Here is a 16,036-nt window from a genome sequence, read left to right as displayed (position 1 = left end):
TCCAAAGTGAGAGTATCTTAACAAAAGAATATTTACAGAATTGCATTTTCAAAATTTATTTTCATCCAGCTGTAATACAGTACATGATGTTTCAGAAGATATACACAATGTGTGATCTGCTGTACTCGGTAACACATGTCCATCAGTCAATAAACAAACCATGACATACCACGAAAATAATAATTTTACCTATAGATTTAATGGACTTAACATAAGACATGATGCAAATTCTACGGTGAGGGATCATTCATCACGTACGCATAAAATTTAAATTTTTCAACCCCCTGTTCGCAAAATCGGCCATTTTTCATATACATTTAGCATTACAGTATGCAATTGCACTGACCCCTCCCACTCCCCTAATGCGTACGTAATAAATGAATGACCCCTGATCAGTAAATAATTTCTGTAAGAGAAATCCAAACAACGTACTGATAACATCTTAACTCGAGATGAATGGTTTCCTGATTTTATTGGTACAGAGTTGAAAGGAATCTACTGTATGTACAGCCAATTTGTTTCTCATTGATGCTTTTAATAACTAATTCCTTCAGTTTCGTTGATGACGATCATAACATTAAACAATGTAGAAGTTGCAATAAAATTTCACAATAATTAAAATCAACAATTTAGATATAAACCTGCCTCACCACATTCAACACCCTTACAACAAATGCTTTCTCCAGGATCTGTTGTGAAAATCAAGAAATGGATAATCTGAATCATCATACCCAACTGTAGACAAGTATAGATAAATCAACGCACACAATCTTGAATCATTGCAATCCTTTTTTGACTAGAATAAACATCTGAAATACTGTTCAGAGATTGCAAATATCAGAGGTTAATCACTTTTCTTGTCTACAGATCATGATCCAAAAAACCTAGGGCTATGGAATTTATTTCACAAGTGACCATTCTGTCTAATTGTAACCTAGAGCCTACCTTAACCAACCACTGATACAAAAATAAGCAGTTTTAAAAGACAAACAGATTTTTGTTAGTCCTTTCATAGTAGTGCAAAATAAAGCTTGTAAAGTGTAAATTTATGGAGGCATGTCAAGGTAAAAACCAGTTGGAACCTTCAAATGCAGTCTTTAGTTACTATCAGAGGAAGACGCTTAAAAGCAAAGGACAGCCATCAATCCCATTTGAGCACTGACTGATAAGATACTCCGGCAATATCGTTTTCAATATTTCTAAAATTCTAAATACCGGTACACATGCACTTAAAAAATTCATCCACTCTCAACTAAGAGAAATCTTGAAACAATACATGAACTACATGAACACATATGTAAGGATAATTGTTGATTATCATCATTTCATAAAATATTCGAAAAATACCTGGATTTGTACAGTAGAGAAATACATATTTACACTTTCATACCACCATACATAATACACGGATATACATAAACTTGTTTTTTTATACACTTCTTAGAGTCAAATAAGTTCAGGATGTTTCATCAAATAAAACAATTACAGACATGATATCGAAGCACCATTCCAACTAGTATTCATATAGAAATGTTAATTTTTCAAATTGAATGTTTTTTTGATGCATTTCATGTGCAACAACACATCAAACAAAGTGGCAGTAAAATAGAATGTTTCAGTTGTATTGAATGTTCTACATTGGAGACTGGTCTATTTGAACATAAAGTTGTCGTACATTATTCTGAAAAAAAAAAAAAACAGATATTAATCATTTTCATTTTCATCAAAAAAGCAGAAAAACCTATAATGTAAGTGTAAAATACTTTTACCTGTGTGAATATATTATGTGTGTGGCTTAGAATGTATTTGACATCAGCATCCATGGCCACTTCTAATTTAATAGTTCCAACATAAACCTCACTACATAGTGTCCAAAAATGTGGTTCCTGTACACTATATACACCTTCTAAATTGCTGACCTATAATAACCAACCAATGAGTACACGTAATTGAATGGTTACATATCTCAATGAAGGCTAAACTCATTCGAAATGAGACTTACTCGTTGATAACAACTTGGAAGTACATGATCCAACTCCTTAGGCGTTCTCTGCATCAATATACCAACAGAATCACGTAGTAATGGTATAACACTGAAAACATATAAATGCAATCATTCAGTGCATCATGTTCAGCTTTTTAAGAATAAATATTTTAAGAATAAAGATTCAAATAAGAGTACAATAATAATACCTAATTCCTATAAGTATAGCTATAAATATAGAACATATAGGATCTGCGATCATCCAACCAAAGTGATGTATCAATGCTGATGATATTATGACTCCAACACTACCTAATGTATCAGCTAATATATGAAGGAAGACACCTGAAACAAATAAATAATTATCAATAGTTGTGAAGAATGGTTTAGCCTACAAAACTTTGAAAATTCATTACATAAGATTTTCTTCTTACCTTGCATGATTTGGTTTGAACTACTATGAATTCCATGCGAGTGTCCATGACCTTCATCATGTGAGTGCCCATGACCTCCATCATGTGAGTGCCCATGACCTCCATCATGCGAGTGTCCATGACCTCCATCATGCGAGTGTCCATGACCTCCATGAGACTGTCCCTTGCCACTATCTTTGCAGTCATCATCACCAAAGCCTGAAAAGTTGCAAGAGCGTTTTAGTTTTATGAAGTGACATTGACATATGTCAAAAAGAAAATTTTTCAAATACCGGTTTTCAGAACAGAATTAATATAATTAAGGTTTATGAACTTACCTAGACCATGTGAATGTCCATGGCCACCATGACTGTGCCCGTGTCCTAAAACAAACCATTTGAAAATTAATATACTACTGAGGGAAGGCAAACGTTATTAACTAAATGATGAAATATGATATGTTAAGGTAGTCACCTCCATGTGAATGACCATGTCCTCCATGTTGGAATGCAAAAATCCCCACTAAATTAACCATGAATCCTAGCACTGAGATTAAGAACAAACGTTCATGATGAACTTCCGGTGGTTCAAACGTACGCTGAAAGCAGACATAGAACATCAACTCAACACGTTTCAGTTAGTGGAATTTCATGCGATTTTCTGTGACTTATGTTAAAATTACTAGTTACCTCAATAGCTTCGGACAGGATGAAAAAGGCGATGAACAACAAAAAGAGACCATTCACAAATCCGGCAATAACCTCAGCTCTCACATACCTGAAACATGTGTTGCACAAGTTATTGATTAGTAATATACGGACGTTTAAGGTAAACCAGCTGGTTCTACACGTAGTAGTGTACAGTGGCTATTAATATACAGCTGTCACTATCAATCAGGACACCTGTGTAACTATCATCAATACATCCTCTAATGATGACTTACGTATAATACTTACTTACCTATAAAACACATCCACCTAAAGGATATTAATCAACTTACCCATATGAAAATGCTTGATTAGCTCTCCATTTGGATATCACAGAAGCCGCTAGACCAGCCAATAAAGCAGTACAATCGAAGAACATATGGAATGAATCGGATATCAAACCCAAACTGAAATACAAAGTAAAAATACCAATATACTGACAGAAACTGTTTAACATAACAAACAATGATAATATATTTAATAATGACAGTTCAACTATCAAAATGAATGTTTTGTAGTTTGTTCTTGGTAGCGTACCTATTCGTCCAAACTCCATATGTTAATTCAACAAATGCAAATGACAGGTTGAGCAATAAAAACATAAACAGATTACGCGAATTCTTGTCCGCAAAAATCAATCTGAAAATAGATAGAGGTTCAAAAACTCTGTTAATTACATAACATACAAATACATAATCAAACCATGAAGCATCTATTGTTGCCTTGTTAACTGATTCCAAGGCCTATCTGAATTCAAACTCATCTAACTTTCCAGTGCGAAAGTATCATGATTTAGCAAGTAGTTATTTGTGCAAATGTCAAGAAAGTGGTACATATCCGTAGTTTTCGGACAGCTGGTTGACTAAACTAAGAAGCCTACCATTTCAACAAAAAAACCAACAATTTATTCAGTCTTTTAAGTCTATTTGGTTAGAAATCAAAACTTTGTCATGCTGATGTTAACACTTCTTGGACCCTGCTCTTTGGGTGGTGAGTCAATTTGCTGCCAGATAATAAAAGATTATGATGCGTATGTATATATGTACTGGTGCCGTGGTGTCCGCCGGCGTCGGTGTAAGTAGTGGTATTGATGGTGGGTGGGGGCATGTACCGATCATGCAAAAGATATGGTGATCTGCGAGACAAGTCAGGCACCTAGTTCGGCAGCTAAAACTTAGGAGAGGCACACCAGTTATAGAACTATCTAAAACCGGCTTTAATGCACAATGAACGCAAAACACACAGACTACACAGTGAGTCAAAATACACTTACCTTAGCCATCCTGCAACTTTGTCCTGTATTCCACTATGTCTAACCTTATCTCCGGAGTGTAATGGAAGCATTTTGAGTAAGAGATAGTTGATGAAGCGTTTAGGTTATCTAATAATTTGATTTCATCTTTCAGGCAGCTGTTGACAAAACGAATCAAGCAGATTGCACCGGGAACCAGTCTAATCGTCGTGGCACAGACTGTGAGTGTCAGATAGCATTGAACAGTTTAATAACCCATGATAATTCTGTCAGTTCATCAATCTGTAACGTTATTAATACATGTGTATGACATTGTTAGTATGGAATATCTTCTATAAACAGTCCGCAAATATTGCAAATAAATTAGAAAATAGCGTAAGACAAACATTTAAGTAGCCATCACGCAGCTACCAACTCGCCATCTATCGTTTTCGGTAGATATTAGGCATGGAAATTACGCCTTTTTTCTCCTAGTAATTTACAGGGTTAACTTGACAGCTCAACAGAAAGGAGATAAGATTTTAGCCTTATTACAATCCAACCACTAGTAGAGCGCAAAGAATCCGTTCAAAGAATAGTCCATACAAAAACTGAAGACACTGCTTTGATACTGAAACAAGCTTTAATTTCAAAATTCGTCATGATTTTTACATTGTTCAGTTTACCAAATCAATTAATATTTCTATGTTTAGTGAAATACCGGTTGGTACTGTAGCCTACCATTCTAGGATACCTAATTCTTTTGATCAATAGTCTTGAGTGGTTGCTTGCTCATGTTGGCAACACATTCTGCTTTTTCAAGCATCAATGACAGGTATAAAAAAGGCACCAAATCAAGAGGAAATCAAAATTATTTACATTTTTCTCTTGTTGCTTAAATTTCTAAATTAATAAAACTTATCACATACAAAAATCAAAATAATTAACTACATACAATTCTCTAAATACATAAGGCAATCTTAATTCTAATTTCTTAAAATGATAAGATTACAAAATATTACTGAAAATATGAAGTAATAGACCTCACCATGAACATCAACATTCAAATTCCATGTATAAAATTAAAGCAGTTTGAACAATCAGTACTTGCTTTAATTTCTACTTTTTCAAAATAATTTCCAGAACATCCGAGTCTTACACATGAGCATAAAAGAAAGGAATTCAAACATTCTTAGAATAAACAATTGTGTTAAGTACAGTAATGGTGAAATTTTTACAGAGACACTTTTGGTTGTGAAGGTTAGTTTGCATTTTTGGAATGTTGATGTCGGCACATTTAAAATTCAACATCAATGCTATTTACAGAGTTCTACACAACAAAGACAAAACCCTCTTAATCGAATACTCAACGCATAGAAAACAGGGAAAAACATTGTATCCTATGGTTTTAAAGCTAGTTGTTTTGAAAATTGAAATCTCACAATTTTTACATAATGAAGTTTAAACATATGAGAAAATATTATTAATATATTGCATAGGAACTTGAACATCTTGTATATTTTCCATAAATATTAGTTTACTGTACCAAATTTGGTGTCATATCACAAGCATTTAAAACATCATGTGTAGCCTACATGTACTTTGTTAAAGGAAATACTGTTGATGAAAACATTGGAGAGGCATTGCAACCAAAAATCACAAAAGCAATGATTACCTGGTAGATAAGTTCTCTGCTGCCTAAATTTGGAAATTTTCTAGTTTTTGGCAATACCCTGTCTCTAATACAGGGTAGAAAAAGTTTGATATTCATTCACAAAATCTTTTTCCATACACAATATATATACCAATATACATGTACAAACCAAGAAGAAAAAACTCTTCGGTTAGGAGATTGTTGTATGATCAAACAGGAGACAACCTTTAGTCAATCTAAACTATCCATCGGGAGAATTCATTTCATCAATAGGCAATCAAATTTTGTAATATTTACCAATGATGTTCAGCAGATTACTAATTCCAATATATTACATCCTATTACATGAAATATTCTAATATAGTTACCGGTATATAAGATTACACATCATGACGCATTACATATAATCCAAATTTTGGCATTTTGAGCATATTTCTTGTTCTGTACATATCGTTCGAGGACACAAGAGCCAGAAATGTAACATCATAGTACGTAAAACTACACAGAGCTTTGGAAGCATGAAATAAGGTTTAATCATTGAAGGATATGCCTCTAGCAAAAATACCCTTAAAATGAGTCACCAGTCTGGTTACAATAGCACTGTACGTTTAGGTTTTATTGCATACATACAGTGGTCATTCTGTGATTATATATTACACATATACAACAGCTACAAAATCATTATCTCATAAAACGTATTGATTATTCATTACAAAATATTCAGACTTCGGCCACCTCTGCTTCACCGTCATCGAGCCCATAATCTTTAGTTTCTAACTCTGCAACACGCGATTCTAAAAATTTCACCCGCGACTCCAACTTCTTTTGTTTATCCTTCATCATTTTCATATCTGACAAGAGAGCTTTGGTGTCGAGGTCTTGGGGTACAGGAGATCGGCGCTGAAATATACAAATTTTGAATTACTAATCAATTTACCTATGATCATTATCAATACTAACTAACACATTGATTCGCTAGTGCTCATTATTTTATGTTGGGATTTACAGAATATCTGGTAATGCCACTTTGCAGTAAGGTAACACTAATGCATTGTGTATTTTATAACCGTGCAATATGTCATTCCCGAGTATCAAAATGAAAAAAAAAAACATGCAGAAAAATGATGTAATCAAAGTTATTTGATATTTGATAGACACATAAGAGCTTGTTGTAATAGATATATTCATTCCTATAAGAAATATGTTATAAATCATATACAGTAGACTCTTCAATTACTTTCACTTCAAAGACCTATCAGTTCACAACCACTAATGCGGATGAGGCTAAATTCACCCTACTCACTTAACTGAGTAAAGAAGAGTCTATTGTAGTGACAGCAGAAAAAGCCATTTACAAGTTCATGTTTAATTGAGAAATCATTAGAAATCTGTTGTAGAATCAAGAAAAGACACAAATTGATTAGAGGCTATCTTTTTCCGACAAGTTAGTACTTATACAAAAAAGAGGCTGCCAAAAAGATATTCTAACACCCTCAAAGCAGCCAATATAAATTTTCATTCCAAAAAGATTTCACCTTTCAGTCACTTGATTATTATTCTAAAGCGATACATTAATTGGGTGCACAGAAGTTTCATTGTGGATAATCTGAACCCAATCAGGATTAAAGCGCACACGGAAAGTTCAAAATGTTGGATATTTTTACTCTCCCATCACTGAGGTTGTTCCAATTTCTATTTGTGGATACACGTAGTATCACCAGTCACCTCAGTGAGTGGAGAAATTAGATTCATTCGCAGAAAGCATGCTAGTTAATTTTGTTAGTATAAAATCAATAAAATAATACATTAAACAGTCTCTTCTTCACGCTGCTCATATTCAGCTAATCGCTGCTCATATTCCACAAATCGCTGCTCATAATCACAGAGTTTCTCTTCAAGGCTATGAATCCTTCGCTCGTGACCTTTCATGATAATTTTCAGTTTTTGGATGTCCTCTTTCATTGCACTTACTTCGGCGGACTAAAGAATAAGAAAACACGCATCCTGGAAACTTTTCTTCTTTCAAATTCCGCGATAATGTCAACATGCTATTAAACATCACATGTTTTATGTATAAAACACCATGCTTCATTCTACCCATTTGAAGCAGAAAAACGCACACACACACACACACACACACACACACACACACACACACACACACACACACACACACTAGAAACTAAACTGTTAAAAACGACATGCTTAAATCATCAAAAACTTATATACATCTTGATTTTAGATGTCATTCACTAGATTTTCATAGCCAGCCAGCTTTTCTTCGAGATACTTAATTCGTCGTTCATGGCCTTTGGCAATGATTTTTAGTTTACGCATGTCATCTTTCAAGGCTTCAATTTCGGCAGTCAACTGTACGCGTATATGAAATGTACATTATTACATCAAATAAACAACGAAATGAACAACAACATTGAACGAAGTAAGCCTAACAACTGATACAATTCATCAATAATGAACATTCCTGAAATGAAATGGTTTACTTGGATAAAACCCCATAAACGATAATTCAAATTAGAGAATAGCGAAAATAAAGCAGTGAGCCATTTTCATGTTGATGGCTATTATAATATCAGAAGCACTACACACTCGACAAATTTGTAAGATCTAAATTTATCGTTGTTATCGGCTGTGATTATGTTTAACTTTAAAGGCTTAAATAAACTATATTGGAAGTTATATAAAAAAAGTTTTTTTTTTATCGCTAAGTGAACAATAATAAGCCTTCATTGTTATGGTAAGTGTAAATTTTTTTATGTTCAACTAGTCTACAAATTTGTTAAACAAAATTTTATGCGATAAAATGATAATACTAAAATAAATGATTATGATTTTATGATTAGGATGTACTACTAGTTTAAATGAAACATCACTATAAAAATTAATCAATATTTGCACTTTCATTAAATATTCATCGGTGGGAAGCAAAAAGACACGAAGAATATTGGTAGGAATGAATATTTGAATGATATTTAATATAGCAAGGTTTCATTTGAATATTCTATTTACCGAGGCAACTGCCTCCTCCTCTCCATCAGATGAGTCCTTCAAAGAATAAGATATAAAACTGATAATTAAAGTCCAAATTTATGAAAGTCTTCTTAAAACAACTAGACACATAGATATCCATAATCGTAACAAGTATCCAAAATCTAAATCAGAATAATAGTAAAACTGAACTACACGTAAGAGCAACAGATTATAAATATATATCCTTACCGCTGGCGAAGCTGGGGCAGGTGCAGCTGCAGCTGATCGAGTATCATCCGCACGAGATGGTTTCTGTTCCACCACAGGTTTATGTGACACGGGTGGAGAATTGTTCGTTGATAGGTTGTTCGTTTTAGCCGCTCCTCCACCGATAATGCTGAGTATACGTGACTGACTCTCAGTACTTTCAACCTTCGAGTCATCGAAGTTACCTTTCAGACTCATCTGTAAATCAACAGAGATACATAAATTCATCTATTGAACTTATCAAAGGTTACACGTATCGATGATTCCCCTACCAGGACCGGATCTCTATCGATCTTCTGGTCAAACCATTCGGTTGATGTTAAAGCTGGAGCAGTTGACGCTGTGTCAGGATATAAATCACCTTGAAACAAGTCAGACTGAAAAATAGACAAATCTAATAATAAACAGCCAATATTCACAATAGAATAGTTCATAAAAAATATATATACTGTAACTCGGTACATGTACTGTAAATAATAAACCAACCTTCCTGGGAACTGTCATTATGATCGGTTCACATAAATTACTATCACTGTGCAGTTTGTACATCCTTGAAAAATGAAATATACTCAACATTAAAACTCAAGATTCAATCGTAATTACGTATGATAGCTGCTTTATACGATTACTAGAAACTAACCTAGCGATTTCGCATTTGTTGATATCAAGACCGCGTTTTGGCATGAATCCGATACCTTTTGCCGAATGATTAGACACATACTGATTCAAGGCGGTAATGTATGGCTTTTTATCTGTAACCTCATAGAAGTTAACAATACGATCACCCTGTAAATAAACAACAATTCATAATCTGCAGTAAAAACTGTCCATTTCGAACTGTCGAGATCTTTAGCTGTTATTTCACAAACCTTGCCACATAAGTAGATCATGTTCACATCAGGATCGTAATATATGCTCAATACACCATTATTCTTGTCAACTTCTTCCATCACAATAGGTTTAGACAGATCTTCCTACAAAAACATATTCGTAAAATTCACAGCTCTATAAGATACAAAAGCCATGTTCGACTGATAACAATCAGAAGACTTACCCCATCCCATAGGGCATATTTTCTTTCACTCATACGACCAAACCCAGTTGTGAAGATACGCCCATCTTTGAGGTAAACTGCTTGTTGTGACCTTCCGGCATGTGCTTGACCTTTGTGCAACTCTTCTCCAGTTCGAGCATCTAAAACTCTCATATTTTTATCCTTGCATATAGTGACTATACGACTACCGTTATAATTGAAAGCAACTGTGTGGATTAAATGTGGAAAGGCAATTTCCACTAAAGGCTTTGCTGTTTCCAAATTCCAGATTATCACTAAATTATCAGAACCTGAAATGAAATTGAGACTGATATAGGTGATCTTTACAAATGTAAGTTTCAGTTTCAGTAATGTTCAATTAAACTTACCAGCACTCAATAGCACCATGTGAGCGGTGGGATGCCATAATACCATTGTTACTTTTCGCTGATGATACCGCAAACACGCTACACTTTCTTTCATGTTGCTACCAATGATACCTTCATCGGGAATATGCCAAACTCGTACTGTCGAATCTTCAGAAGCGCTCGCAATAAGGTTATCATTGAAAGGGCACCACATTAAATCCAAGATAGCACTTGCATGTCCTGTAACCTGTGGAGTGTGTGTTTCAACTCTTCCGGTCTGTATAAACAAATCATTTTAATTCAAAAGGTTAGGCGTGTCAGTTTTTGAAATCACGAAATCAAATTTAAATCATTACACTATTTGTTTTTAAGTAAAGTACCTTTGAGAGTGGAAGGACTAGGAATGCCCCACCACCAGCACTTTCAGTGACAATAGCTACAAACTTAGGATTGACAGCGACGTAGCGTCCATCACTGGATACATTACTGATGCGCACATCATCATAACATTGACCGCGCTTGACTGCAGTCCCAAACACATGACGAAATTTACTATGATTGAACATCTGTAAAATGAAGTAAAAAAAAACATGTACTGATTAGGCACTGAGTTTGAGTTTAAAAAAAACGCAAAGCATTGAGTTGCTGTCTGTAGACAAAGCAAAATCTCACAAAAAAATCCAATTAAACAACAGGCATTTTGGCTAACTGCATGTTTTAATGTGGATTAGTTGTGCCAGCATATCAATTTTCCTGAACATATAAACAATGATGATGAAAATTGTGTTATCTGGAAACCAGGATGCTAGTGCAGTACACCTAAATACATCATGACAACATTTTTCCAATGAACATTCACTACACAACTGGCAATATCCTGAAAACACCAAGAAATATCCATGCACCTCTGTGAATTCAGTTGTAGAAATATGTCAATTCATCAAAATTGTTACATTTTGTCAACGATCCTTAACTCGTTAATCAATATTGAATTTTGCTTAACAAATCATCAGGACTGAGGTCATAAGCAAGTGGCAGAAATTAGTTTACACAAAGGCCCACAAATATTTATTCACCATATAGTAAGTACATTGCTATAAGAAGAAGTGTGTATATATTTGTATGAGTTATGTCAATAAAGCTTAAACTAGAAACAATTATCAACTGTAGATCAGAGAATGTGAAGACCAAGGTTGAAAATACAACAAAGTCGTCTGTAGGAAAATAAGGGAACTCAAGGACAGTCATTTGCTGTTCCAACAGACCTGATGAGCAATAAGTTAGAACAAAACCAAGAAAGTTGTGAAGAAATATTATAAAATAACAATAGTAACCACGGTTCTAAGAGTTTGTGATGTGGTTTCATTTTTACCTGTCTTGGCATCATTTGATCTTCTTTTGATCTTATCAAGAATAGAACAGGAGAAAAAAAAAATTTAATTGCCACACGCATTGTAATGTATTTTGCGGCCCGATTACTTAAGTATATACCTTTGAACTGAAAGCGAAATTCATGCACTGACCCCTAAAAGCTGTATTTACAACTGCAGGTTGGCTTAAGCTCTGAATGTAGGATATGGTACACTTAAGCAGGCTTAGACCGCCACCGAGTAACATCAGTAGCTAGAGAGAGCCCCGCCTCTATCATCGAGCCCTCTACAACTAGATGTCAAAAGATTTTTGGCAGCATGGTAGTCAGTAAGTGTTAGGTATGTGTGGTATACACTACACGCAATCTACCACATTTTAGACGGCAAAATATTCATATTTCGATTAAATAATCTTTACATTTTTGTCAGTCATTCAATTATTGTAGCCAGGATTACATTTATTGTCTCATCACGGATACTGTGATCAACTGATTCAATCCACCTTTTTTTCATGAACTTGCAGATCAAACTTAGTGTTTGATGACTCAAATGAGCTGAGTGGAGACTGATTAATTAATCACTAAATCACTTCCGGGTTGTCAAAAACGGGCGTTTTTGTCGAGAAGAGAGAGGCCGGCATCAAATAAAATAAAAATTCAGCCCTATCTGCGCACCTATTTCCATTACCAGAACTTCATTCGTTATCTTCGAGTAATACTTACTTTGCAAAACAACTCTGAGTTGAAACTTAGACTGCTGATTTCACTTTTTAAGCCTGTTTATGCGATTTACGAAACGGAAGGGAAGATCTCCGTCGAAAATAAATTTTTCGGAAGTCCACCGGAAAATGAATCCGCACTGAATGGGAAATTGGAAATAATTGTTAAAAGTAGATGATAATCAGTAAATGGCAATTGAATGCTATAAAAATGCTAAAACATTTTTTCGAAAATTATTACACTTAAGATGTTCGCTTTTAAATGATATTTTGATATATATTAGGGAAATTCCTGCTCGTATGTATGACGTCATAATAACGCGCACCTGCTCACAACGTACTACCATATTTGGCAATATCAATCCTCACTTGCCACTACCGCGGTCTGGTGTAAGCTAGCATCGAATCCCACATTTCAGTTTTTTTAAAGTTCCTTTATTGGCGGGTTAGGCGCTAATGCATCTCCTACGACCGTTTCATTGAAAGTTTGCCTGTCATTACACACCCGCTAATAAACACAATTTTTGCACAGAGGGGCGCCCTCTTCATTGATAAGTAAGAACTCCAAGATAAAACTGGGTCGTCTACTGCAGCCGGCCGCCGCCATCGTTCCCAGTACAACACGTAAACGCCGTGGAATAAGTAATATTTGTATTTTGAAGTAGGTGAAATACATTATTTGTTTCTATGTAATTAATGTTTTCGCGTGATAACTTAACGTTAAATCACGCGAAGTATGTATGCCGTACCTGGATGGCGCAAACTAAAAGTACCGGGAGCTAACGGTTCTGACATTGGACAGTCTCAAAAAATGTTGTAAATCATGTTTTAATAGATGATAATTACATTTTAACAAGCAGTGTATTTATTACGTTCACATTGAACCCAGCGATGAGTCGATCTAGTAGATTCATTCCCTTCAACCGACGAGACGCTTGAATTTGGACTTGGAGAAATCTAAATACTTTTGATTGTCTTTGATTTTCAGACCTTTCATTGTCCAATGAGAGAGTTCGGTTAACTGCAGTGATGTCTTTGAAAGGAACGGTTCTGCAGTTATTTTTCATTATACCCATCGTTTTGGCTTTGGTCAGTTATCTGTGCTATTCACCGATTCCTGACGATATAGATCAACCATGGAAAATGAGATTATTTCTTGGCACCGCAAAATTCGGTGCGTATTTGGTAAGTTTGTATATGACTGAAGAAAACGTCGGCAATTAATTAAAGTGGGCGCCAAAATGTTTTGCAACAATTAATCGCACTTATCTTTTTCCATCCACACAATAGGGCAACAGTATGACATTTTTCGGTTTCGGAACTCCAATAAACGTCACAAGATTAATTCTCAGAAAGACTGCCGTAAAAGAAACAGATCGATCGTTACAGGTAATTTTATTGCAAATCTGGACACTAGCATGTCTGAGACGTCGGGAAAATAAGTCTGGCAATTTTTTGGTATTTTCTATTCTAGATCAGTGAAAAGATATTTAACGGGGTGAAAGTTCGAGTGTACCAACCATTTGACCGTAGTTTTACTGGTAAAAGGCCAGGCCTTGTATTCTATCATGGTGGCGGCTGGATGTACATGGATGTCGGTAATGAAACGAATTATAGATTTACAATTGTTTTGAATATCGATAATGATCGAATGAAAATCTGAATCTCTTTTTTCGTGGCTCTTTTTTCAATTTAGACACACACGACCATATAACACGAAAATTGGCTAAAGAGTTAAATGCAGTAGTTGTCTCTGTCGAGTAAGTTTCGGTTCATCACAACAGCGACTAAATATGTCAATTCTCCAAGGTCAATTTGACTGATTAAATATGATTGTTTAATGAATTCTCAGTTATAGACGCGCTCCAGAATTCCCGTTTCCCACACCGCTGTTTGATTGTGAATTGGCTACCAGATTTTTCCTGAGTCACGCATCCCATTTTCGAGTTGACCCAAGACGAATAGGAATTATTGGTAAATCAAAAACTAAATACAAGAATATAGAAGATTTAAAGAACTCATTTACATATGAGAACTCATTTACAAATCATTGTATGGATTGTTGAAATATTTAGGTTAAACGATATTCTTTTCATTTTAGGGGATAGTGCCGGTGGAAACTTGGCAGCTGGAGTTGCACTGAAACTGAATGAAGATGTCAATGCTACTAAACCAAATCTACAAGTTCTCATATACCCTATGTTACAAGGGATAGATTTCAGCCTTCCATCACATGTAGTGAATTCTAAATATATGCCCGAATTGAACTCTATTGAACTTACCGCTGAAGAGTTTCTCGGTTATATGGGGATCACTGATAAGTCAGTTAGAGACGCTATGACCAGCAACAACCATCTCTCATCTATTCTGAAGCGAAACTATCGCAAGTTTATTGATTACAAATTACTCGATGAAAAATTGATTCATGCAGATTACAAACCTGTAGATTTGGATGGTGGGGACGCAAGAATATCTAGTAGACTAGAGCCGTTTATAATGAATCCACTTTTTACCCCGATCATTGCAACTAACCTAGCTGGGTTGCCCAAGACGCATGTTATAGTAGCTGGCTATGACGTGCTAAGAGATGAAGCGCTCATCTACGTAGAGCGCCTGAAACAAGCTAAGGTCCCCGTTTCTTTGGAATACTATGAAAAGGGTTTCCACGGTATGTTAAGTCAGATCGGTGATTTCGAGATTTCTGATAAGTGTATGAGTGATCTCATTGCATATCTAAAACAAAATCTATAAATCTTCCAGCATTTTTTCGGACATGCATTCTTAAAGTGCAGAAAAATTGTGCCCATATTGTAATTAGTTGAGAACGGTAGTGTATTTTTGTTTGCTTGAATTCCTGATATGCTCCAATTTTCCAATAAAATGAAAGCTTTTAGTGTATACTGTATGACTTGTTTCCTTCTGTAGCTTTAAGCAGATGATGTAAATGAAAAAAGGTCACGCGGGTATTGTTTCATCGGAATTAATTACCATTCGTAACTCAATTCCATGCTAATTAGGAATTCCACACATATATTTCCCAATCGTATTAGCATTATGAACTAGTGAACATATTCGTAACCTCTCAAAGCCTTAGGAAATTTGCCTTTACTTTAGTCCGTATGGCTGATAACAAACGCGTCAGTGGTGGTCTTCCAGAATCTCGTTATTTCGACATTTTAAGTGAATCAGTTCGTCAGAAAGTTTTGAAGAAAAATAAACGCGAAACGTACACATTGGAACAATATTTGGCGCACGTCAATTTGGAGGAGAAATATTTTGAAAGGTATGCAAATCAGAATCTAC

At 35.1% G+C, this 16,036-nt stretch overlaps 3 protein-coding genes across 3 annotated transcripts; 1 reads left to right on the top strand and 2 right to left on the bottom strand.

Annotated features, from left to right (window-relative positions):
* Positions 1-47: 47 nt before the first annotated feature.
* Positions 48-4,541, bottom strand: LOC141898530 (zinc transporter 7-like). The gene is made up of 11 exons (XM_074784469.1): positions 4,378-4,541; positions 3,642-3,743; positions 3,398-3,511; positions 3,087-3,174; positions 2,872-2,995; positions 2,736-2,780; positions 2,419-2,616; positions 2,194-2,329; positions 2,003-2,093; positions 1,770-1,919; positions 48-1,681 (listed from the first exon to the last, which is right to left on the bottom strand). The coding sequence occupies exons 1-11, from the start codon at positions 4,446-4,448 to the stop codon at positions 1,634-1,636; spliced, it is 1,167 nt and encodes a 388-aa protein (XP_074640570.1). The 5' UTR covers positions 4,449-4,541; the 3' UTR covers positions 48-1,633.
* A 2,207-nt stretch (positions 4,542-6,748) lies between these two features.
* Positions 6,749-13,021, bottom strand: LOC141898678 (coronin-1C-A-like). Its single transcript, XM_074784713.1, has 12 exons — positions 12,738-13,021; positions 11,026-11,211; positions 10,667-10,922; positions 10,299-10,588; positions 10,114-10,218; positions 9,885-10,030; positions 9,731-9,794; positions 9,517-9,621; positions 9,227-9,442; positions 9,017-9,052; positions 7,795-7,969; positions 6,749-6,889 (listed from the first exon to the last, which is right to left on the bottom strand). Exons 2-11 carry the CDS (start codon positions 11,209-11,211, stop codon positions 7,796-7,798), a joined length of 1,578 nt encoding a protein of 525 aa, XP_074640814.1. The 5' UTR covers positions 12,738-13,021; the 3' UTR covers positions 6,749-6,889; position 7,795.
* A 293-nt stretch (positions 13,022-13,314) lies between these two features.
* Positions 13,315-15,623, top strand: LOC141899950 (neutral cholesterol ester hydrolase 1-like). Its single transcript, XM_074786590.1, has 7 exons — positions 13,315-13,394; positions 13,722-13,918; positions 14,024-14,122; positions 14,208-14,331; positions 14,430-14,493; positions 14,586-14,707; positions 14,835-15,623. Exons 2-7 carry the CDS (start codon positions 13,763-13,765, stop codon positions 15,482-15,484), a joined length of 1,215 nt encoding a protein of 404 aa, XP_074642691.1. The 5' UTR covers positions 13,315-13,394; positions 13,722-13,762; the 3' UTR covers positions 15,485-15,623.
* The last annotated feature ends 413 nt before the right edge of the window (positions 15,624-16,036 follow it).

Source organism: Tubulanus polymorphus, chromosome 2 (assembly GCF_964204645.1).
Source record: "Tubulanus polymorphus chromosome 2, tnTubPoly1.2, whole genome shotgun sequence".
Taxonomy (NCBI): Eukaryota; Metazoa; Nemertea; class Palaeonemertea; order Tubulaniformes; family Tubulanidae; genus Tubulanus; species Tubulanus polymorphus.
The sequence above is the reverse complement of the archived record's forward strand: the minus strand, read 5'-3'. Positions and strand labels throughout refer to the sequence as shown.

Excerpts from the sequence above, each read along its gene's own strand:
- LOC141898530 (XM_074784469.1), bottom strand. The coding sequence starts at position 4,448 with ATGCTTCCATTACACTCCGGAGATAAGGTTAGACATAGTGGAATACAG. Across the intron at positions 3,744-4,377 it reads AAAGTTGCAGGATGGCTAAG|ATTGATTTTTGCGGACAAGA; the intron begins GTAAGTGTATTT and ends ATCTATTTTCAG. Across the intron at positions 2,996-3,086 it reads TCCTGTCCGAAGCTATTGAG|CGTACGTTTGAACCACCGGA; the intron begins GTAACTAGTAAT and ends GTCTGCTTTCAG.
- LOC141898678 (XM_074784713.1), bottom strand. The coding sequence starts at position 11,211 with ATGTTCAATCATAGTAAATTTCGTCATGTGTTTGGGACTGCAGTCAAG. Across the intron at positions 10,923-11,025 it reads TAGTCCTTCCACTCTCAAAG|ACCGGAAGAGTTGAAACACA; the intron begins GTACTTTACTTA and ends TTGTTTATACAG. Across the intron at positions 9,795-9,884 it reads AACAAATGCGAAATCGCTAG|GATGTACAAACTGCACAGTG; the intron begins GTTAGTTTCTAG and ends TCATTTTTCAAG.
- LOC141899950 (XM_074786590.1), top strand. The coding sequence starts at position 13,763 with ATGTCTTTGAAAGGAACGGTTCTGCAGTTATTTTTCATTATACCCATC. Across the intron at positions 13,919-14,023 it reads CAAAATTCGGTGCGTATTTG|GGCAACAGTATGACATTTTT; the intron begins GTAAGTTTGTAT and ends TCCACACAATAG. Across the intron at positions 14,494-14,585 it reads GCAGTAGTTGTCTCTGTCGA|TTATAGACGCGCTCCAGAAT; the intron begins GTAAGTTTCGGT and ends ATGAATTCTCAG.